General features: G+C 36.1%; 1 protein-coding gene across 5 annotated transcripts in view; it reads left to right on the top strand.

Moving 5' to 3' along the window:
• LOC129360662 (LIM domain-binding protein 2) overlaps positions 1-24,095 on the top strand; it is an 89,890-nt gene extending 65,795 nt beyond the window's left edge. Inside the window, exons 5-9 of one of the 5 annotated variants that reach the window (XM_055030992.1) lie at positions 4,743-4,826; positions 10,628-10,751; positions 12,532-12,585; positions 13,236-13,366; positions 22,138-24,095. In XM_055030992.1, the coding sequence (XP_054886967.1) occupies positions 4,743-4,826; positions 10,628-10,751; positions 12,532-12,585; positions 13,236-13,366; positions 22,138-22,368 (624 nt within the window). In that variant the 3' untranslated portion in view covers positions 22,369-24,095. Of the gene's footprint in view, positions 1-4,742; positions 4,827-10,627; positions 10,752-12,531; positions 12,588-13,225; positions 13,373-19,334; positions 21,176-22,137 lie in introns of those variants that run through there. The other 4 variants (XM_055030991.1, XM_055030990.1, XM_055030989.1 and 1 more) reach the window with 4 other exon arrangements.
• Positions 24,096-24,647: the final 552 nt, after the last annotated feature.

The raw sequence follows: 24,647 nt of genomic DNA, 5'->3' as shown, positions 1-24,647 counted from the left end.
ACAGTGCAGAGACGTATTTAAAAGCCTTTTGTTATAATATGCCAACAAAGGAATATGAAAGAATTTCTGTTTGCATGAAAAACTGAAAAGGAAAAATAAGCCTTTTGTCTGAGAAAAATATAATACAGCAAAAGGTTACATAAATTTTCAGTTCTTAATTCCACTGAATGGATGACTCAGTCTATGATGCATAGACTATAGAAAAGATGAAACCATATGATGCTGCACTAAAAATAAAATAAACAAAGCAAAACTATGCATATGTTCCCACTAGCCTCCTGGCTCTTTTTTGTGATTCAAGGACCAATAAAATAGTTGCATAAAATATTTTCGAAATCCACAGCAGCTTTACATAAAAACTGTGAGAATTGTACATGGTAGTCACATTAATGAAGAAGCACCAACATCACTATCACTGAAATCTTTCAAGGTAACATTACCTGAACTCTTAGCATGTCTGTCTGATTAGAACGTGATCATATTAGTGTAAGGTTTGCTGCAGCAAAGGATTAGATACATAAAGTGAATTCAGAGGTCACTCTTTTCAGTTTCTCAAGTGTCTTAAATCAGTGCATGAAAGAAAAATAATTCTAATGAATTAAACAAAAACCACTCAGATTAGTTTTTTCTTTTTTAGTTTAAAAGAGCCAAATGTTTAATCTGTTGTTTCTCTGCTTTATTACATGGGTTTAGATGGTTTCTGTTCAGACTTTATATTTTGATGTACTCTGTATGCAAAGCTTCACTGTGAAACAAAAAACATTATTTTTCATGTGGTCAAAAAAAACAATGAAATTTACTGTACAGCATACATCAAAAGATAGCATTTGAACAATTGATATTGTACATTTTGTTGAAGATAATGCAGATTAAAATACCTGCGACTGAAACTTTTTTGTGTGTACTCATTTAAGTCCACAATAACTTGCATAGAAACTCTGAAGGATAAAAGATTTTTTTTTTTTTTTTTTGGAAAATTTGAGGAGTTTTCAAGTTTGCAGTACCTTTTGCTTTGTTTGGGTTTGAAGACAAGCAAAACTTTATTTGTTTTTTTGTGCCATATGTCACACTTCCTTTAAGAAAGACTGAAAGGCAACAACAAAAATTAATTTTTTGAGACTTATCTTTGTAATTCTCCTTTGTACCACAGGGGGCGCTAAAGTGAAGCACTATAATTGCTGGAAGCCGGATTATGTGGATAGTGAGATTTTCAATTATCAATAGTCATTGATCTTTTCACCTTATCTATGTACACTGGGTCGTTGAAAAAGTACTATGTGAAACTGTGAGTTTCACATGTGTACTACTGAGTTTCTGAACTGAACTTTGAAAATGCTTATTAACATTCCTTATTAAGTACTTACTTCACTTGATTAAATCCAAATCAGCTTTTAGATTTTTTTTCTGGATATTTTGCTGACATTTCTTCTCTGTCTATTGAAACACCCATATTTTACAGATTCTCCATCATAAATGTCTTTATATTGGTGTTAACTTGGAGTTTAAACAAGTATTTCCCCCACTGTATCTTTATTAAACATCTTTGTCCTTCTGACAATGTTTAAATACAGACCAGCTAACTGAAGAGGTAGGGTAATGCTAGCTTATTTGCTTTATGCTTTAAAATGACTTGTCTATTATTCAGGTAGTAGTACAGTTCACTGAGGAATTAGATGCAGTTATTTATGTGGAGACACACAGAAAAAAATGTTCTGCTCCACAAACTTAACACTAGACTTGATCTTCACACAGACAGGAAGCATCAGCTTCCAATACACTCTTCCATTCACTGTGTGTGTACCAATATTTCTTTTTTTCACTTCATTAGTACAAATGAGAAAATTTAACAGGTAGCATGAGTCAAATAAGACATTTCAAGAGTAAGCAACAATTTTTGAATTTAAATCACAGGTTTCCCATCTCGTTACATTTTCCACATTTGCTTTGAAACGACCATATGATCCTTTTCTCTTTTATAATGTGGGTTTAAAGGTTTAAGATCCAGTCTTGCTTTTTGCCTGAAACTTCTTATGAATTTTACTCACCAATAAATTGGCCCCTCTGGGTATTCACGCTAATTCCTGGAGAGTGGGATATTGTGGACTGTTGTGGGTCCTGGCCAGGTCTTCTGTGATTTGTGTTTGAGTGTAAGTACATTCTTTTGATCACTGCTTGAGCTAATGAAAGCACATACAGACACATGGGAGTCAGAATAGCGAAGTTGAAACTTCAGATTCTTGGAGAACTCGAAGTGCTTTGGAAGAAACCACTTTTCAAAGCGAGGGTTGGAGCGTAGTTTTTTAATATTTTACCAGACCTCAAATGAAGCTGAAAAATATTTTATTTTTTATGAAGCTTTTGAATTAGACAAAAAATTGACCAGATCAGGCTTTCCACACAAGACAGGGTGTAGCGTGGGGTGAGCATTTGTCGGATCATTTATTGTTATTGAGATTTTTTTTTTCATCATGATAAAAATTTGGATTCATCTAAAAGATTAGTCAAAGTTAATGACTTAAAAAAAAAACATAACTGGTTGTATTGTCAAAATAATTGTTACCATTTTCTCCACTGTTGGTTTGATGAGAACCTCAGTAAATATCAATACATTTCAAAACATGATTTAATGGAGTTACAGTGTGGGACTATGATTAGCGTGGCACAGCTACTTGAAGTTGTCATTTTTATTATTGCTTTTACTTTTCATTATTGCTGGTACATTACCACAAAATAAAAATAAAACTTTAAATAAATTTTTCCCACTCATAGATGGCGCTTCCACAGTGGAATCTCAATTATTCACTTGTTCTTTAGTATTTTTAATGTTCACTGAGACCTGAGGTGCTAATTTGGTCACAGCACAATAGACTTTTTGAAAGATCATTTACAGCTTTAAATGTTTCCTTTCTGGGATTTACAATCCCTGCACAGAGATTGTAAAATTACTTGTAAATTATTTTCAAAATCAGCAAATCATTTTTAAAAAGTGCATCTTATTCATCAACTTAATTTTATTGAGGTGGAAAAGTACACATTTACAACATATAATCAACTAACTAAAGTAAGTCAGATCTCTATTTTGCAAACATCAAATTTGCAAAGCTTGTTGTTCTGGCAATAGAAAAATAAAACTTATCAACAGGATCCATGAATGAGTTTCTGTTTGTTGCACTTATATCTAAATTTATAATCTGGTTCTAAGAGATGCAGAAGTGTTTCACTGAAACTATATAGCAATAAAATAATACTTTGTTACAGGTTGTAAAATTGTGTTTTGTCATATATTTTATGAATTTTTATTTTAAACTTTTACTGGATTGCTGTCAATGTTTGCATTTAAAATACCTGTTTTGTTTTGCAAATAAAGTAATGAATGTGTTGCCGATTGTTATGGTTGTAATAGTACTTCCTTTAAAATGAAATTCCCATTGAAAACCCACTGGATTATGGCACCGGCACAAACAGAAGGCAATAAAAACAAAGCTGTTATATTGCCACCACTAAGAAGCACTAAGAGTTAAATGTGATTGCATTTTGGATGGTAACTGTGGATTCTAATGTTTTAAGATATTTTTCCTCACTACATCGGAGGACAAGACATTACAACTATCCATCCATATAAGGACTGTTTATAGACACATTTACACATTCCTTTTTGTATCCTCTCAGATTTAATGCATATACAGTTTATTGTCTTCATTTTAAACTTCATGATTGACCCTCTGATCTGGTTTTTACTTCTATTATTTGCTGAGTTTCTTGAGCTGATAGCCTCCATCTCTTCTCATCCACATGTGTCAGTATTTCCTCAACTTTCTTCTAAATTGTTGATGCATCGCTGTGCCGGTGATGCCAAGAAAAATATGTGTACAGTACATTCATCCTAATTCTGCTTGATGAGTAAAGTAATTCAGACTGTGATCCCGCCAGCTGTCAAATAATGCACACTAGTTCAATCCTGCTATCATTCATGCTGGTCTGCTGACGGTACAAAAGGACTCCCCCGCTTCCCTCATGACTTTCCCCACACAGAGATGTGACTGGAGATAGAATTATGCATTTTTCATGAGGCACTGAATCCAAGTGTGAGCGCTGCTTCTGCTTAGTCTGGGCTGTGTTTTGGTCTGTCAATACCTCCAGCTCTTTATGATGTGAATGTTTATCTGTGGAGCAAACAAGTTTAGAGAAAAAGAAACCTTTAGATTTATACTTATAATTGCCAGCATTTTTTTACTTTTTTAAGAAAGGAAACTTTTCAAAAATGTACCCTTTTCTCTGAAACATTCAATATAATTGCTGGAGTTCTAATATTTATTTATTAGTTTTTATGTGGTTTTCTTAATTATTTTGTGCCATCTTGCTATGCTTTATATGTTTTTCATAAAAGTGCAAAGCAAAAGGTTTAAAACCAGTGCTTTTTATTTTTTCTATTCTTTGGGTTGCATATTTCTGTGTCTTGTCATTATTTATTCCAATACACTCTGAAACTGTGGCTTGACAAACCCACATTCAGCAATTTCAAACCTAGTTTAAAAACCACCAACAACAAATCCTGCTAGATATTTGTAAAAATTCAAGCAATATAACTGATCAGCTGTCAATTTTGCAAGAGTGTGAAGATAAATAAAAATCAAATACCTCAAATATATGTACTAATGAACCTAACTATTGTCCAGAGGAATATAATATAGGCTAAAATGTTCTTAAATTCCCTTATTTTATTTATGTGTTCCTTATTTTAGGCGCAAGACCCTCAGGTGCTGGAACAATTGTCCAAAAACATCACACGCATGGGCTTGACCAACTTCACCCTCAACTACCTCAGGGTAAGTGCCTTGCGTATGAATTTCTGTGTGTGTTTTCGGGGGGCTGGATCTCAGAATGCCATTCTGCTTTTGGTTTAGTTTCTGTCACTCCTGATGCATGCCAAGGAGCTATTGTTATCTGATATCCATACATAGAAAAATTATGTTGCTCATAATTTCTAATTAAGTAGCATGTCTAGACAGTATAGTGTTGTTTTTATTGTGCAGAATTTTCATGCTTCTTTATTTGTAATATGCTTCTTGTCAGAAAACATTACATGCTCTGCAGTTAAGTCATAATTTTTATTCAGAAATGTATTTGCAGGTTTGAATGCACATGTTATATTTTTGTTCTCTTCTCACTTGCACAATTTACACATTTTTTGTAAGTTTTCTACACCAGTTAAAGGTTTAACCTTTATGACGCATGGGTATTTCCACACTTGATTGTATACATAAAAAGAAATAATATTGTTTAACTTTACTTTATAAATGCACATAATTTTCTCTGCATTTTAACATGTAGTAATGTAGGATGTAAGCAATCGCTGAATGCATTAGTGATGATTTCAGCGGGTTTTGTTTGTGTTTTTCCAACACCACAGTTGACTGACAGGTACAATTTCCAAACGGGGGAACAAGAGGAGAGAAACGGGGAGAGGAAAGAATTAATTGGATACAGAAAATTAGCATAACATTAATGAACGCTCCCTGTTGAGACTCATAATTGTGAAATGGCGCGAATCAGAGTACGGCACCTTCGCAGCTTATTATAGCCGAGTGAAGAAAAACACACAGAGAAGGAGCGAGGGAGCAGGATGGATTTTATTTTCTTCTTTTTTTTTTTGCTGTTGTTCTATAACAAAAAATTTTCTTTACAGAAGGCAACTCCAGCACGGCTAAATGGGAGAATGCGTAATTCAAGCTTCTTTAATTACAAACTGAAGGTTTTCTTTCTGCTCCTTTATTTTTGTGATTCACGCGGTCAGCACTCAAGAAATAAAATGGTGTTTATGCCTTGAGTGCTGAAAACTTGTATTTAATGGGTGAGGTTAAGGTGTCTAAACTGTCTCAGTGTGACTCACGATGCCTCAATATATGCCACAGAAATCCTTGTCTGATGAATTTAAAACTAGCAATCTTTCTTAGAATAAACTTTTAATCTATTTTAAATATTGTTTTCATTCTATTATCATGGAGGATCCAGAACAATTCATCTAAAGCCTAGATTAATCTCCACTGAGTTGAAGTTGGAAGAATATATAAAAAAAATATATAATAGACTAAAATAATACAGTTAACTTTCTTTTTTGCACTACTTTAGATCCATCTTGATGTCAGACTCTTCAGTTTGGAAACCACCACTATATATATGGTTTAGTCTCACATTCTACGAATTATGTTTTTTGTCACTTATGTGAGGCTGTCAATGTGAAATATTCCTTTTATTCACATTAGACTAGTAATAATGTTCTTTTGGAAATGGCCTTTCCCAGCATTTATCAAACCTTCCAAGAGAGAGTGACGGCTTCCTGGCTAAAGGGGCAACAACTTGCCTTCTCTCCCTCAAACTCACACACAAACACACACATCTTTTTTTTTCATTTGTAGTGTTTAAGCCTTTCCATGTATTGGAGCTGCTGGCTTCCTGCTATTCAGCCTGAAAATAGCCCTTGTTTTCAGGCAGAGAGCCAGGGCTTGTTGGCTGAGCCGGGGAGGGATATTACTATGTCAGGAGGGAACCATCAGAGGAGAACACTGGATTAGTCTGCCACAGGGATGCTCACTTTTCCTCTAGTGGTGTAGCATCCAAACAGAACCAACATATCAGCTGAGGAAAAAGGAACAAGCATTGCTTTGTTCATGTAGGGTAATTTGACTTAAGCAGCCGACTTTGCCGCTGACAGATCGACTGTTTTAAGAACTGGAGAACATCTATCATTTCTGCTTGGACTCTTAATGTTGCAACGCAGGTTGCATAAAAGCCTCCAACACGAATTTACAAATAGCTGTGGGTGGATTGTACTCAATACTCCTGTAAAGATTTCTTTTTATTTCATTGTACAGACCTTTTCAAGAAGGAAACAACCTGCTGATTAGAAGTGACATCAGAAAAGTAGGAGTGGTGGGATGCTGAAGGTCAGATGAGATCATTTGAGTATGCAACGGATGATTAACAGTCTCCTTTTCTTTCCATAATGACTATGAGAGTGCCCTTGAGCAACTTAGTAAACCCACGCCTACCGTCACTGCAGCAATTTTGACCTTACATTACACTCTGATTAGGAGACAGCAACTATGTGGACACATTAGAGTAGTTAACACTCAGCTGTTAAGAAACTGCACTGGCCAAGTCAATCAGCAGTGGGAAGTGTGAAAAAGTTGAGAATTTAATTTAAGTATTAATCAGGTCAGAATTGGTACAAAAAAGATAGACTATGTAAAAATATTTGTATATTTTGTTTCTCATTGTATACAGTTGTTTCAATCCTGCTTGGAAGCTTTATCCTTCTGTTTTAACACATTTCTATCTCATTTGTAAACAGCCCTTACTGTACAGGTTTTAAAGAATGTACTTTGAAATCAACTTCAGTTTCGACATCAATCTGGCATTAATACACACTGAAACATGTCTTCTTTGTTACCTGTTGTCTCATTTACAGCAGTTTATAAGGATCACAGCCTTTTCATGATTTAGGTCATACTTAACTGGAGCTTCTCAGTTCATGTTGGGCAGTTTTCCTCTTTAGCTGTTCCCATCACTTCTGGGATTCCCCGGGGTTCTGTCTTAGGCCTTTATCTTCTTTTATCCCCTCATCCCCTCATCCTTTGTTTGACAGCTTAGACCGGATCAAATCCTGGATGACCATTAACACTTTAAACAGAAGAACACTGACTAAAGCTTTGGCGTTTTTAACCAGTATTTCAACTCAAATGTCAAAAACATCAGTGGGAACTTTGGAGGTGCTTTGAAACTTGCTTGAATTCTTTGGTAGAGTCCCAGTTTTACTAACTCAGACAGTTGCCATGATTTATCTCCCTCTTAAAGAGATAGATATCCATTCTTTAAAAACTTCCCAGCTAGATTTCTTAAACTAATTATACTGTGGTGTTGGTGAGTCAATAAAAATATGTCGGCTGCTATTGAATGCAGGATGATATATTTTCGCTATCCGCTAAAAAAAAATCCACAAGTAGCCAAATTTTCCACAAATAATTTGGAGGCACTTTCCATGGAAATATCTGCAAATACTGAGGAGCAAATGGGCATGGATCCTCTGTATAATTAAAGTCTGATCATTGTATAAATATCTGCCATAAAGTCAGAGTGAGTTTTTGTGCTTAAACAATACAAGCAGCCTGAAAATTCTTATTAGTCTGAAAAACAATTGAATTTAAATGGGAAACATTTTGAGACACGGGTCCATAATTCTAGTATGGAAGGGTCTGGTGTGGATGCAATTTTGAAATGAACAATAGTTGTAAATGTTCTTAAGCAATGTGTTTTCCAGTGCAACCACATCATTATCCACAAATAAAATAAAAATGAGAAAGAAATTACAACTCATGACAGTGGAGGGTTTACATTTACAAGAAAAAGCACTACAAACCTGGTGCTTGACAAAGAGAAAAAATCTTGACAAATTTGCTTTTCAGAGTCATTTGTAGCTGTTTAGATCCTCCTGATAGACCACAGAAACACTAAAACAACTTAAACATTTGTGGTAATAGACACTGTAATGGAAAAACTCTGCATGGCCAACATTTACAGATAATAGGATACAGATTTGGAGTCAAGCGATGAAGTCAAACGTTTGGTGAGCACATCCACCCACAAAGATCCCCCTCCCTAAAACATTTGCAGCTTTTTCCCAATAATGCAGAACATAAATGTTGGTTGTTTGAAGCCATTTCAACAAATGATCATTGCGCTCCTCCTCCTGTTGATGTTGAGAAAGAAAGGAAGGAAAGAAGGAAACTGATGTTACATGCTATGCAATTTCACCAGGTGACCTTTATGGCTTTCCTTTTTTAGGATGAAAACTGTTTTATAAATTAAAAGCATACAATACCACGTTTGATGTTAATATTCCCTCTGCTTACTTAAACAGATAAACTGGGAATCTACCTGGAGTATGATAAAATCCTTCGAGCCTCTTTACTGACTTGTCCAACACGTATCTGGATGATTCCAGCTGCCGAACACAGTGGTGTAACTAACTTGTAATGTCATCCAGATGTTCATGGATAAGCCAGTCTTGATGTATTTAAGATGACAGCCTCCTCTCAAAGCTGGTCGCCAGAGATTTACGGTTCTCTTCAGAATGAATATTTTACTCGTGCTGTTTCAATGCGGGGATGTTATGAGGCGCAGGGTGGGAGGGACGGGCTGTTCTCTGTGGTTTCTGCTCTAAAGACAGAAATGTGTGTTGATTATTACAGTGGCCTCCACATTTATCGGCCCTGTTGCTAAAGATGTGTACTAAAGCTTTAAAATAAATAGTTGTTATGTAGACATGGTGGCTGTTAGATGTAGTTTCATAACAGGCAGCTGTTATGAAACTATTTTAATCTCATTTTTCATTGTCCTTCCCTGCATCTGATGAAGATAAATATGAATCCTCATCCAGCCTTGATTGCCAACATTCCAGTTGTTTTAAACTTTTTTATTAAATTTTAGATGAACATATTTTTCTGTAGCTACTTCCCAACATACTTTTATTTAAATAACATGATCTCTTGTCTTTCCCATTTTGAAGAGTATCACATTTATCACTGAGGAAAACAGAAATGATTACGAATTAAATATCCTTTGATTCATTTTTAAAACAACTGAAGTATAAATGACAAAACATTATTACAATAATCTTAATTATTAGGCAGAGTTTCTTCTGTTTCTCCCAAACTGTGGAACAATCTTCCCCTTCTGTAAGGACAGCAGACAATTGAAGGTATTTTAAGTTCCTTTTAAGAATCCATGTTTTTAGCTTAATTGTATTTTATCAAAAATTCTTATGTTGTTCTTATCAAGGTCATTTCTTTCCTTCTTTTTAGCTGGTCTCTTCTTATCTGTTAAATTATGTAATGATTTTGTTTGGGTCATGTTTTATTCTGTGAACATATGGAGCGCTTTGGGTGCGTGAAGTGCTGTGTAAATATTGGTTGATTGAATTGATTGATTAATAGATGTTGTGAATTTAAAGGTTGGACTTTTCAAAAATTTTCAGTGTGAGATTATTCTACTGAAGTACAAATTACACTTATTTTAATATTTTTGTCGCATATATTAGATATGTCACTAAATACAAAGTGGCCTCTAAAGTTATTCCAACTTAAACTTTTCACATCTTGTCATGTTACAACCAGAAACAAAATGTGTTGCAGACTTTTTTAGAGCTTTCTTTGCGAAAAATGTAGAAAACCGTGCAATGTTTTCACTGTTGATCTGTCTCATTGTATTCTGATAAATTATAATGAATTTTATGTTTATAAATGTCGAAATGGGAGGAAAAGTATAAATAAATAAATCAGAAGTTTGTCTTTGGTCCTTCCAGACACACTTTGATATAAAAAGTTAAAGTTATTTTGCTAAAGTGTCTATAAAAATAAGTTTACTTCCTAATTTATCACTCAGACGTCAGTGAGCGAGTGATTAATTGAGCAACAAACTCAACCTATTCTGGTTTTGGTTTATTATGACAGGAGCAGCATCAGCAGTAAAAAAATAAATAAATGGTAGAGAATTTTAAATACTTTAAATGAATTGGCGATGCTGTCCTCTGCTTTCATTGAGCTTCTGCTTTGTCTCGCTGTGTCTGCAGTTGTGCGTCATCTTGGAGCCCATGCAAGAGCTCATGTCGAGGCATAAGACCTACAACCTCAGTCCTCGGGACTGTCTCAAGACATGTCTGTTCCAAAAATGGCAGAGAATGGTAGCACCACCAGGTAAATACATAATGCATAGTGTTTTCTTCTTCTTAAACCCTGAAAGAGCCATTTCTTTCAGCAAAACTCTTAAATTCTGCTTTGTTTTCCTGTATATTTAATACAATAAAAGTGAGTCCTAATGGGGCTGAAGTAACCATCATTATAACAGCTGGTTCCTCATAAAGAATAGTGAGAGGTAATTGCTCCCTCTACTGAGCTTTTGAGTTTATTCTTCCATTTAAACAGCTTTTAATTCCACTCCATCTATCACTGTGCAGAAATATTTTCACTCAGAGTGCGTTTTATTGCATCATTTATGTTCCCAAATTTGCCATTATACATCCTAATTCCTGAAATATGTTTTTTTTTGCCTGTCAGGTATATAAAATCATCAGAATTCAGAGTTGCCTCTTGAATCTCAACCCTGCCAATCTTTAACAGGCCTCTCAGGCGCCCTTGATTGATGTTTGCAGGCTGGTTTCTGAAAAGTACTGAGCTTAAATTGGCTGCGCGGTCTTAAGCCGGAGAGGGAGTAAGCCGAGGCCTTTTTTTTTTTCTTTTTTTTTTTGGGACACTTTGGAGTGGCTGCAAATTACAGCAATGCTTAGCGAGGCGTGACGAGATGTCTTTAAAAACCAACACCAGTCAAAAAGCCTTTGACTCAGACCTGTGTAACTTTAATTAAGAGTACCGAGTGTAATCAAACTCGCAGATCCAGCTCCCCGGACAGCGGCTCCCCAGCGTCCACGACATTCTTCAAAGAAAAGAAAAAAACAGAATCAGAGGGAGTGAGGAAAGGGAAAGCATTTTATGAATATAATAAAGGCTCCTGGCTGCATTGATAGTTATTTGTGCACATGGTAAAAGAGCAAAAGCAGATCAGAATTTGTCTCTGCTCTATACAAGCGTTATGGTAATATGCAGCGTTTTATTTAACAATTACTCCTCACAGTGTTGACCCTTTACAAAGAGGTTACTCTTTCTCATTCATTTACATGTTGACACATCTGTTGCACAATCTTTGCAGTTTAGCTGAAATGAGGGTTTTCCTTGTTGGTGATGTTGTTCCTCTTTTCCTGCGATTCTTCTCCAGCTCGGAAACAGGTTGGGATTTTTGCAGGAAGGAAGCCACGGGTGTATTTATGCTCTGATAAGTTCTTTTGGTGGAAATGGAAGCGATTTTTGTGCGTCACAGGCTCAGCATCAGAGGAAACCAGTGGGATAACACAAATGATTGTCCCTCACAATAGCAGCCTTTTTAATTTTTATTTTTTTTTCATAAACAAACATATCTGTCAAATTTTTTTGAAATCAAACGAGATAAGATGCGGATAAAATTCCCTTTGTTCTTGCGGTTCTGATTTATAGTGCTGTTTGTGTTATGAGTCTCTGATTGTTATAACTGAATATGAGAGCATCATTAGACAGAAACCTCAGAAAATGTTTTTCACTTTCAGACATCTGACTGAAAATCACAGTAGGATTTTCTTGTCTTCTCTTGAGATTAAATGGAATAATGCTTTCTAACCAATGCCTGAAGAATTTGCAAAACCTTGTATTTATAAATTATGCACTACATATATTCTATAAAAAAAAGTTAGTGAAACTGTCAGGGAATAAAAGGAACAAACTGAACTACTTACCTGGGTAATTCTAATTTTTTCACTTATAGATTAACTTCACATTCTTTTTGATGTATGTTGCATTTCCTACTGATGTTATTAGCAATTCTCTATTGTACCCTCTGATATATGTCTGTCTTTTTAACCAACACAACAAATTTTGGCTCCGGTTTCAGCTGGACACCCACAGAACTTCAAAACGGAAATATTTCCCACAAATCACAAAAAAGGTATCTTCTCTCTAACAATATCGACTATCCGTTGTCTTTCAAGAAAGCAGCATTATTTTCCTTGTTTGCTTGAATGGACTGAAATGCATTTTCATGTGCAAGCTTATCATGTATTCTCACCTGCCTGATGTCAAAATTATGTGTTAGATGTTTATTGCATGTGATGACTTGGCTACAACTTGTAATTAGAGCTATTAATCACAGATTCTCAATAGGAATAATAAAAACTCAGTGTTAATGCTAATTAGATTTCAATAAGTCAAACAGTTGTGTTTCTTCTTTCAGTCTTGCTTTTGCTTTTGAAGAAGTTGCAACACATTGAACATCAAGGTCTATAGTTGACCATTTATGTAATGAAGCAGAGGTTCTTTATTAAAGCTGCATGTGTTTGGAGATGTTAACGCTTGTGTGGTTTCACCTCTGAAGATAAAGCATGCATCCTTGTTTAATAGAGGCTCTTATCTGTGTAACATGTCTGTGGGATTCCGTCTTCTGTCTGCATGTGTTTTCAGTGTACAAGCACTGGGAAGAAGTTTGCATGATCTCACTTGCAAATTGTACACACTGCGCACACTCCTACACCCTGTCTCCGTCTGTATGCATTATGTTCTTGGCATGGCCTCTGTTTCTCTTTGCTGGTCGCGCCAAAGCTGAGCCTGCCCGACAGACAACCACGAAGAGGAGGAAACGGAAGAACTCAGCCAGCAGCGCCAACAGCAGCGTGGGCACCGCCGCCAGCAAAAAGCGCAGCCCCGCCACCAACTTCAGCCTCTCCAGTCAGGTACCTGTAAGCATCAGCTCCTCTCGGTTTGCCTCCTCTTTTATTTACGTACAGCCATTTAGCAGTCGCTTTTCGTCAAAGCATCTCAGAAAGGAGCCATCATTGGTTTCTGTAGCTGCAATTGAATGTTTATAGGGTTCCAAACAAGCACCAGAAATTCCTAATGGCATTTCAGGTAGTATGGCTTAATTTATTTTTACAAATGAAAGAAAAAGCTTTAAAACTGTAAACAAACAAAAAAAAATAGAAGAGGTATATGAAATAAAATGGGACAAAATGAAAGTGATCAAAGCAAAAAAACATTTCAGTAAAAGATTAGAATGTAACTGTTCTTGTAGGGTGCTTTGTGACCAACCATTACAGCTGTCTGCTAAATGTTTTCCTATTTCTCAGAAAAATATTTGCCTTTTCGGAATTTTTATTTAAAACGACCAACCAGCAATGAGACCTTGTTGTTCATCCAAGTGGCCAAAGCCTTGGGCTATAAATAAAAGAAGAACTTTGAAGCGAATCAGAAAATGTGGGTGGTGAAATCATGCTTTGCCCTCTCACAGCCAGTACACTGACCAGGCCCTTGAGCAAAGCACTAAACCCACAGACTGCCCAACAGCAGTTAATTTTACTTGGTAATCAGTGACATCTCCTTTGCAGCATCATGCTGCTGCAAAGGAAGTTTTCAGTTTTTTAAGGTGGATGTATGTCGCTACTTCAGAAATGAAAAAAATTGATATAATGTTTAAGAAAAAAAGTTTGACAAACAAATATGGATTATTTTTATAAAATGGAACATGTAACTCACTAACAATACAGCAACTTTATAACACATAACTTATAATGATATAAAATTCCAATATTTTTACTTTTGTACTCCAGTAAGACAAAAAAGGGAAATGTATTGTGCCTTAAAATAAATCAACTAAACAGAGATAAGATTGATTAAAAACACTGAGCACATCACAAAATACAAATTAATTTGTTGCACATAAAAAATTTGCCAGTTTTCAAAAACTGATCTTTGACCATAACGGCTTGTGATGCATTGACCTCTTTGTCAGAACTTATTTAGCGCTTGTTTGAAACTTTGCAATTTTTGATCTGTCAATAATATGGGAAGTTTAAATGAAAGTGTTTTCTAACTTACGATGGTTTACCTAAATAGTATGTTGTCTTGTATTCACCATTTTGAAGAATGACTGTAATAAATAGACTTCTGATATTGGTTCTCCACTCACTTCTGGGATGAAGCTAAACTTTCTAAATAGCATAGGCTATATCTGACGCTCTGCAAACTTTGACTTACACAGACAGAATTCTGAGTTAATTTTAGTTTTCTTGTTGTATTTCTGACTTAAGAACTTTAAAAATTTTGAATTTTAAATATAAATAAATGCAGTATCACACCCAAGGGCAATATATGTTCCTTCAGGTGAAGAGTTTGTTTACTAAATAAACATTCCTAGACTCTCATACTGTAAAGTATAAATATAAAAATATCTTCAGTTGTAGTCACTTTTTAGATTGCTTTCATAATGTTTCTTATCTTGGTATGTTTGTACCAAGTTTTGGTAGATTGAAAACTTCATGTTTTGTGCATCTAAACAGAAGGAAATTCAGAGGATTTTGTGGAACATCAAGACATGTTGTACTTGTGAAATTTGAATCTTACTTTTCACTTTGAAGAAATAACTGACCATTATTTTTGCCGAATTAATCAGAAATATTTCCTTACTGGTGTAATTTTTTAAATTCTTCTTCAAATGTTCCTGTTGAGTTTCTGTGAGTTTAAAACAATGAAATTATTATTTTATTGGGCCATTGGTGGGATATTATAGCAGTATGTTGACAAATTCCGAAGCAGTAGTTCATATGGATGGTGTCCAAATATATTATTTTGGGATTATTTATTTAAAGCTGCATTACAGCAATCTTTCTATGCTTTTGGAATACAAGCCAACACCATTTGCCAATTATTATGGCACAAACAATTAAATTTTACTGTGAAATCTTTTTTTCTGCCACTTTACAAATGGACTCAAATTAAGATTTTAGAATCTACAATATGCATTTACATTGGTGCTATAAAAGTTGCATTTATTTATTTTACACATATTAGCTGGTGGACCATAAATGTGAAGGGTGCTATACATGTGTTTTTTTTTATTATTATTATTTTCACAAAGGTGTGAATGACATAACAACATAACACATACTTTATGTGTGAATGTATAATAAATATCATCTTAAACTTTATATATGGGCCAGTTTTGGTCAGGCAGCTTCTCTGTTTATAAAGCTGAAGGTGGGATGAATGTAACTTTTAACACCTTCTCTCATGATTGGGAAAACATTCAGTAATTTTGGTTTTTAAGTTGGCATGTGATAAATATGAATCTTATTTAACTTTTTATTTCGATTACTTTTTAAATGTGCTTTTTGTATTAAAAAAAAATCAAATCGGAAAAACATTTTTTTTAATCTCTAAATAAACATCTGACCCATTGTGTTTTTACTAATAAATATGGAAGTTTTATGTTAATGCAGGGGCTTAATCTATTTTATATCCTCATTAAACTGTCATAATAATATAGTTTTTTTATGATTAAACAAATGAATTTTGAAGGGCTTTAAATGGATTTTACAAGCATACAGCTTCATGACCTGTATTAGGTTCAAAATGCCTGATTTGGCAACACGGCTGTATTAAAGGTTACTTGACGTACTTAAAGGTTAAACAGCCGCCTAAACAGCTCAGTGTTTCACCACATGCCTGGCACCTCCCTGGAGGATTGGATGCCGCTGTGGGTGTGCTGTCTGCAGAGGCTCTACTTTTATTCCACACAATGCTCATTATACACATGCTGTATTACATTCACTCCCCAGCATCCAATTTACTGTTCTGTAGATGCGCCGGCACAGCACTCCGCTGTTCTTCTACACAGATCATTTCAGTGCAGGAAAAAGTGCGCTGATACAAAAAATAAAGGGAATTTGTTTTTGTTAAGGTGTTACTGGTTGGCATTAATGTGCGTACATTTTGTCCTCAGCACTAATTCAGCCTAATGGAAAATTTAAGAGTGTTACCAGCTTTCTATACCAGCTTTCTATATCTCCCCGGTCTCACAGTAAATATACTGAGTCTATATTCTGTTAGTTTATCTCAAAAAGTGACTTGTTGTGAGGAAAGATTTTACAACACTAGGATTCTGTAGGAGACCTGCATGTAGGAACCAGACAAAGGCTCAGGGACAGTCCAAGGTTAATTGGGGCCCTCATCAAAATTAAAGTTGGAAACCAGCAGCACATCCCTGTTAACACGAGTCACCAATACATTTCTTTATTTTATGGTATGAAAATCACATCATTTTTCAGCATTCAATACATAAATGTAATACATATTAAATAAGTACAACAAATAAAGATGTAGAAAGGACCCTATGTTAGCCATTTGCTCTTCCTCTCACGTCTCGTGGATATTGTTTCAATACCAAGTGAGGAATGTTTAATTGACCTCAAGTTCTTTAACTCTCCCAAACATTACCAGAATACATTTTATTCTTTATTCAATAAAAAAACAAGGTTTATGTTTGAGATGTCATTGAACTGAATTGGCATACAGAGCAATTTAGTCCTCTAATAAGGGTTTGAAAGAAAGACCAATTAATTTTGTTTCTGACTTCAACTAACATTAATTTTGTTGTTCTTTTAAATGGACAGTAGTGTTAAATGTGCTACACCCTGAGCTGCCTACAAACATTCTGCACTGACCGTCTATATTTACTGAAGACTCTTTGGCTGTCTCATCTTTTTCTAGCCTTTTACCTGCTTGCCTTCGTCTCACCCATACATAATGTACATCTCATGCACATATACACACTGCACTCGCAAATTGTTTTCTCTTTGGAAGGCAGCGTGGCTCTGTGCCAGCTCTCATTATCACAGATATCTGTATACACCCTCACCCCCCCTTCTTCTTCACAAGCTCCGTCTTTGCTCCATCATTGAGCCCCCCCTCACCCACCCAAACCCCACCTCCAACCCCAACCACCCCCATTCCCTCTTCTTCTTCCTCATCACCTCCACCTACCTACCCTCCCACTCACATAAGCACACACATATACACATTCCCACTTGTGTCGTGCATCCACACAACTCTTAAAGACGGGCAGCGCGGTCCGTTACATGCTGGTTACATATGTTGTGCGCCTGCTGTCTTTGTCTGAGAAGTTGTTCGTTTGTGGCTGAACACAAGCCTACGTGAGTCCAATAACAATAAGGAGTGGACCCTTGCAACTGGAAGGGGGTAGAGGGGAGGGTTAGCTGGTGGTGGTGGAGAGGCTGTGCATAGAATGAGCAACACTGACCTCTAGTGGTTCAGTCTTGGGAACATCCAAGACTGAAGTCATCTTGAAATGGTCCTGTTTTATAATCCATAGATCTACCTTAACATTAGATTTAAGTTGCCTTAATTTTGAGTCAAATCGCAGTTGAAAAAATAAAAACAAAAACTGCACCTGCACTGCATGTGGCACATGCAGTTACATACGCACATTACAGATTGTAATGTCATACATATTTCGAGCTTTTAGATTTTAACTATTTTTTGGCTGTAATAAATATACATCAAACAACTTTAATGAATTATATATATATATATATATATATATATATATATATATATATATATATATATATATATATATATATATATATTGTAGCTTTTATCAAAGTTTTTAGCTAAAATGTCTGGCAAGAATGTTTGACCACTCGTCTTTGTTGGAGATTGGTAGAGTTGATTTGTTTGTTGATTTCCTGCCAAAGATCGGGCTTTTGAGTGAAGCCAACAAATGTTCTGATTTGAGGTCAGAGCTCGGAGAAGGCTATTCAGTAAGCTTAATGTAAGCCTTCCAAAAACATTTGATGATGTTTGGGGTCATCATCATGATGGAACTGAAAATTATTTCCAAATTTCTGTCCCAAACTCTGAGAAAGGGAAATCAGTAAGTTCTGGAAGAACACAGGAAGATTATCATAAACTGGGGAAAACTCGATGTCCATTTTCACTTTCCAGTTTAACATCAGTTTAGACTATGAATATGCTGACTTAAGAAAAAAATTCTGAGAAAGTTGTATTGCACTACTTGTCTGCAAAGACAAGTGAAGGCCTTTAAACTTGTAACATCTGTCAAACATGTGGTTTTTGTATGAAATAATAAACACAGAGGAATACCTTTAAGACCTTTTTCAAAAAGAGTTGTGAAATATCGAGCTAAAATTATGTCAGGATCTTGATGATGGTCAAATAAAGTTAATTTACTGCACAAATTGATAAGATACAGTCAAAATGCAGAAAAATGTGAGTATATTTATGTTTGCGTTTCACCCAGTTCTAAGATTAAAAAAGAAAAGTTGATTTATTTTTTTGCTAATGTCTACCTTGGACAAAAAGAACTACAAAAACAAAATATCCATAAATGACCAAAATATTGTGAAATTTATGCCAAATATTAGTTTATGGCTCCTGGGAGATGCAAATAATAAGAAAGGTCTGAAATCCATTGATTGCCTTTTACGTCCAATATATCAGTTTTTATCTTAAAATATATCATCTCCAATAACCACAGGGCCTTGCAAAGAGAAGAAGCTGAAGAGGTGATCAAATACAACGATTATAGGTGTGAAAGAACATACCAATAATGCCCAAACAATAAGATTCTTCCAGTGCACTGGAGTATACTCTTACTTGGATTGTTTAACCATTTTTACTTTTGGAAACTTTCTTCTCCTATTACAAGTTCTGTAAGGTGTGCAAGATTTCTTTTTGGCTGTATATAACTATGATTTAACTGATGTTTCTAAATACAATCCTTAAATGACTAAATGATTTTGTGTCTCCTGTCTGGTTGTCCTGCCTTTAGCGAAACTTTGCATCCTGTTCCAACCCACTAAATTCTCACTTGTTGTTTTGAAGCTCTGAAGAGGAGTGGATACGTCCTCCTGCTAATCTCTATGAATGCATCCTGATGCAACACTTGGTGGAATCAAGCGAGAAAGGAGGCGTTTCTCTCTGCATTGGCCCATTCAAGATCTTGCTGCTTCTGCTAGTGCGAAAGCAAACTCCTAACGAGATGAGTAGACAAGTAGACAGTATTAATTAGCCCACAATTAGCTCTCCCTGGTCTCAGACTAGCCACCAGCTGTTATCGTCGAAGAGATTTTGTTCAAGAGGGATGGTGGGAAGGAGGGGTTTGCCTAAATTTGGCCGGAGGTAGGTTGACAGGCCTCCTCGCAGGAGCAGATGGTGAATGCAAGGCTTGTTGGCAATCAGTACATTTTTAGCTAATGACTTAATTAGCTATGCAAATTGACAAATCAGTGTGGATATTGTCATTTAGTTGAAAAGCTCACCTAAATTAATTAGCCTGATTAAGGCATAGAGAGGTGTAGAAGTGGTCGCTGGGGGGAAACAGGGAGGAGATGGCTTGGATTCATGGATTTCCTTGTGATTCCCATCAAAGTGTTTGTGCATTTTGTTGTGGTTTTTGGACTGGAGTAGAAGCAGTTTGTGTTGTGCATGTTTACATCAATGCTTACTTTTTACAGGACTGCAGGCAGGGTTAATCTGCATTCATCTGCTTTTGGTGTGGAATTGTTTGCAGCGCTGCGGTTATGCAGTGGATTTGTCTTGGCTTCTGTCCAGTGCACATGCACGTTTGTGGGTTATTTTTGTGTATTTCTTGCGGTGGAGACGGTTGTGGAGAGTGAGATCTCCCAACCAGGCAGCGCTGACACACACAGCCGGTGAAGCGTGCACTCCATTTAACTGAACGGCTTCTTCCCAGGATACAATAGCTGGTCCAGAAACTCAGCGGCAACAAAGGATGAGACTCAACAACTCAGGAATAAATATACCAGTAATTGAGGTCCTTATTGATCGGTGCTTGAAATAATAAATTACCCTACGAGGATTATTTTTGCAGAGGAATTTAAAAACGTGACTAGGGGGACTTCCAGGGGGCATCCCTCTACATCAGGATTCATTCACATCACACGAGTCACAGATATCAGTAGATAATGGATTAATCTCAGTCCTTCCTTTCCATGACCCAGGGTGAGAGGGCTATCTCTGTGAAATATGTCTTACATGATGAGTATTGATCTTGCCTGGTACAGCGCACCAGGGGTATCCACTCAGTGTATGGGAAGGTTTCATTTGCACAGGGGGCTCAGAGAGGGGTCGCCCATTCAGATGGGTTCACTGGATACAGCCGCACTTGTCCTAAACATACACGCACATTTTCTGTCATTTCGCTGCAAGTGGGGGGTCTGCATTTAAAACAGAAAAACACACAGCTTTCAGTGACTGGGTATTATCTATCAGACAGAAAACATGATGTAATGATAAAGGCTATTAAAAGTCAACGGTTGTCTTTTTGACCTTGTGGTATTTCTGTTTAAAGCTGGCTAAATATATTATTATCTTTTGTATAGCATAATCATTTGATTGAAGTAGTGCAAATATTATTCAAAAGTCTAAGTATATCAATGTTCCTTTGATGTTCTGATGGTCTGAGAACAAAGATTAGATAGAAAAATCAGATACTCGTTCATTTCAAGTGTGATTTTTTTTTCATTCAATTTGCATTTCAAATCCCCCCTTAGTTGCACCTGTTGGTTCCAGAGCATAACCACAATAAAGTTTTTCAAAACTATTTTTATTTTTGTGTACTTACAAATCACTGACTAAAAATGTGATAAAATTCATAAAATTTGCAACCAAAAATAAAATAAATCAGAGATGTGGATCTCACTATATTAGCGTCCATATTTCAATAATAATAATTATTTTAAAAACTATTGAATCTCTTCAAAGCATTTCAATTCTTTAGCTGGCCATTTAAAGGAGAAAATAAAATACAACTCAAACCAGTTTGGAATTATGTAAAAAAATAAATTATGTAAGAAGTCCCTGACCCTTTTCTTAAATTGTAATGTTTTAGAGAGTTAAATTTCCAGCGAACCATGATGAGATACATAATCCACAAATGGAGAAAACATGGACCAATAGTTTACCAAAAAAAAAAAATATCTTGATGATCCTGTTCTGGAGAATGATGACCTTTTTGTAAGGTCTGGTCTGTGTCCCATTACAACTTTTAAAGCATTTCAAGAGAGTCAGACGTGGTTGGGGGTTTGTGAACTTTAGCTTTAGCTCAACTTCACGTGGTTTATGTAGCAGGATAGTGATCCACAGCAGGCGGAGCATCAGAATGACTTAAAAAGTAAAGCTCTGAAAGGGTCTAGTCAAACTCCCGATTTAAATCCAATTGAGATGCTGTGATGTGACCTTAACCAGGCCATTCTGGCTCACAAATCCTCCAATTTGGCCAAAATAAAACAATTCCCTCAAGCAAAATTAGCCAAAGTTCATCAACAGAGATATAAAGAACTCTCCTTGCCAATTATCACAACTTCTTGATGACAGTTGAGCATCACAAACCCTAGTTTAAAGGTGCCATGTTTTCTACGGCCATGTTGGTTCTATTGGGACTGCACAATATAAAAAATCTTGCAATATCAGTAATATTGGTAAATATACAACTTGTTTGATCAATTGATAAATTTAAGTGTCACAAAAAAATCATAAAGAGAAGAAACCTCTAAGGGGGTAAATAACTTTGAATTTGTAGATGTGAAAATAGTTTGACTTAAAGATGTGAGGTCTACTTTGAAAGAGAAGACTTCAGTTCATCAACCTCTCTGCATCTCTACAGGACGTGATGGTTGTTGGAGAGCCGACCCTCATGGGTGGCGAGTTTGGGGACGAGGATGAGCGTCTGATCACCCGTCTGGAGAACACGCAGTACGACGCCACCAACGGTCTGGATGACGAGGACGATTTCAACAGCTCCCCAGCTCTGGGAAACAACGCCCCCTGGAGCAGCAAACCCCCCGCCGCCCAGGACAGCAAGCCCGAGAGCACAGCGCCCCAGCCCTCGCAGTAAAAATATGATAAACAAATTACATAAAAGAAGAAAACAACAGATCCTTGGCTCCATGTGAGTTAGACATTTAAACCTCTCCCCCTTCACCCTGAGGACAGCGCTTCCGTGCCGCATAATGAATTCACCCGTCTGCAAACTCATCACTGACATGTCTAGCCAAACGTTGTCAGCTGGGATATTTTCTTCTCTGAATCATTGTAACATTTCTTTTAAAAAACACAGAGAACTTCTCAGAAGTATCTACAGACAATAAATGCATACAAAACGTATGCAATGTAAAATAAAATGATTATTGCAGACTGACTTTTCCCCTTCAGTGGAAAGCTGTAGATCAAATTCTCCCTCCCGGACCTTCAGATACGAACCTCCTGTCTGGTGGAATACCTCAGCTGTGATTGGTTGACCTGCAGGTCACAAGTCATCATGCTGACTGCGGACAGTGGGAAAGAGAGAAGAGTAAAAACAACAAACAAAATGTCTCTGAAATAGAAAGCTGGTGAAGGGAAGGTGGTTTTCAGCAGCCAGCGGAGCCCATGGAAGTGTCTCACCACATTGGACTCAAATGAAACATTGTTGGAGGCAATTGCATTTTTATTGGAAATTCAGTCGGCCGTTGGTTTGTTTCTACTGTTGCCCGAGTTTCATTTCCAATTAAGAGGAAATAAAAGTTCTCTACAAAGTGGAAGCTTTTTCAAATGAGGAAAATCTTGTCCTGGAATTGTTTTCTTAACGTTACTGCGGCTGTCGCAGATTGTGATTTCATGCAAACCAGTTTGATTGTGTTTGTTGTCTATTGGTATTTTTGCTTCTTTCTGAATCCTTTGAAGTCACATTGTAATTTTGCCAATCAGTTTGTGAACTTTGCTGACACATTTTGATGCTTTATTGTTTTTCTTTATTATTATTCCTGGAAAGTTGGACTTCTTTCCCTTTAACGACCTAATCCCAAACTGATACAAAAGCCTTCTCCTGCATGATTTATAAAATTTTTATTTGGTTTGATAAATGTGCTCTTTGAAACGCATCGTTTGGTTTTTGCTTTTTGTGTTCATCAGTTTGGGAACACTGTAACGAGGTTTGTAGCTCTGTAAATAGAGGTGGAATCTATTTTGTCCACTGTAAATCAACCACTGAAAGCAGTTTGGATATGGCAGCTGTTTTTGTTTTACACCAGTTTCTCATTTCTGTAGGGTGGTTTGTATGGATGCTGGTTTGCTTTATTTTGAACCAAAATTTCTCATGTTTCTACACCTCTCTAGCTAGTACAGAACCAAAGCCACAAAGTTAACAAACAGCCACACTGTCACATGACCATTTACTGAGGACTTAGTGACAAACTGAAGGAACAAACCAGTTTTGCATTTTCAGATTGACATACAATCTTATCCACCCCACAGAAATGCTTTAAGATCCCCGTGTTTGTGTTCACGATTGTTCTTTAATCTTCAATCGAATCAATACCCCAGTATATTCTTGATCTTTTGTTAGATTTTTGTTTAAAAATGGGCAAGAAAACAACGACAGATGTCTTTATACAATTCGATCTAATGGGTATTTATTTGTGTATTTGTAAGGAAGCTAACACATTTCAAAATATGTTTGAGCCTAGTATTATTAGACACCATTTGTACATTATATAGCAGAGGTGTTCAGTGTCATATCTGATGTCTGGTATGTATGCTTTACCATTATGTGTGCCAATAAACCGTGCTTACAGAAAAGCTGAATTTGGTTTGATCAACACACATGGTATTAAATGATGGTCTTGTTTCTTGAACCATATGTTTTTACATTTTTCTCATTATGTTGCACAGTATTTCTTTGCAGTCCTGCTTGGTAGTTAAAACTGAAAATATTTATTTTGTAAATTTCAGCTATACAAGTCTTCCAGTGTGTTTTTTATACAATATCCCAGGTCCTGTGTGGGTTTTCTCAGGGTATTACTTATAGTAATTATTCTGTATTGGTAGAATGTTTAGGGACCCCAAATGCCCACAAATTCCTGAAATCTGGAACTATTTAAGAGCCTCTCTAAAAATGCTTAGAACTGGCCATTTTAATAGGTTAAGCACCAAATACAGTTAAATATTCATTGATAAGCCCAGCGGAAACCCCTAGCACTGCGGCAGAAGCTAATGGATCTTCTTTATACAGCTAAGTAAAATGAATGATTGTTCTGGATTGACTTCTTTGCCAGTGCTTTCTAATAGCATGTAGAGCAGCATTATTCTTCAGTCTTTCAGCTTCTGAATTTGGATTTTATCTAAAATATTTTAGAT

Source organism: Poeciliopsis prolifica, unplaced genomic scaffold, assembly GCF_027474105.1.
Source record: "Poeciliopsis prolifica strain line A6 unplaced genomic scaffold, Auburn_PproV2 SCAFFOLD006, whole genome shotgun sequence".
In the NCBI taxonomy this organism is placed as follows: domain Eukaryota; kingdom Metazoa; phylum Chordata; class Actinopteri; order Cyprinodontiformes; family Poeciliidae; genus Poeciliopsis; species Poeciliopsis prolifica.
The sequence above is the reverse complement of the archived record's forward strand: the minus strand, read 5'-3'. Positions and strand labels throughout refer to the sequence as shown.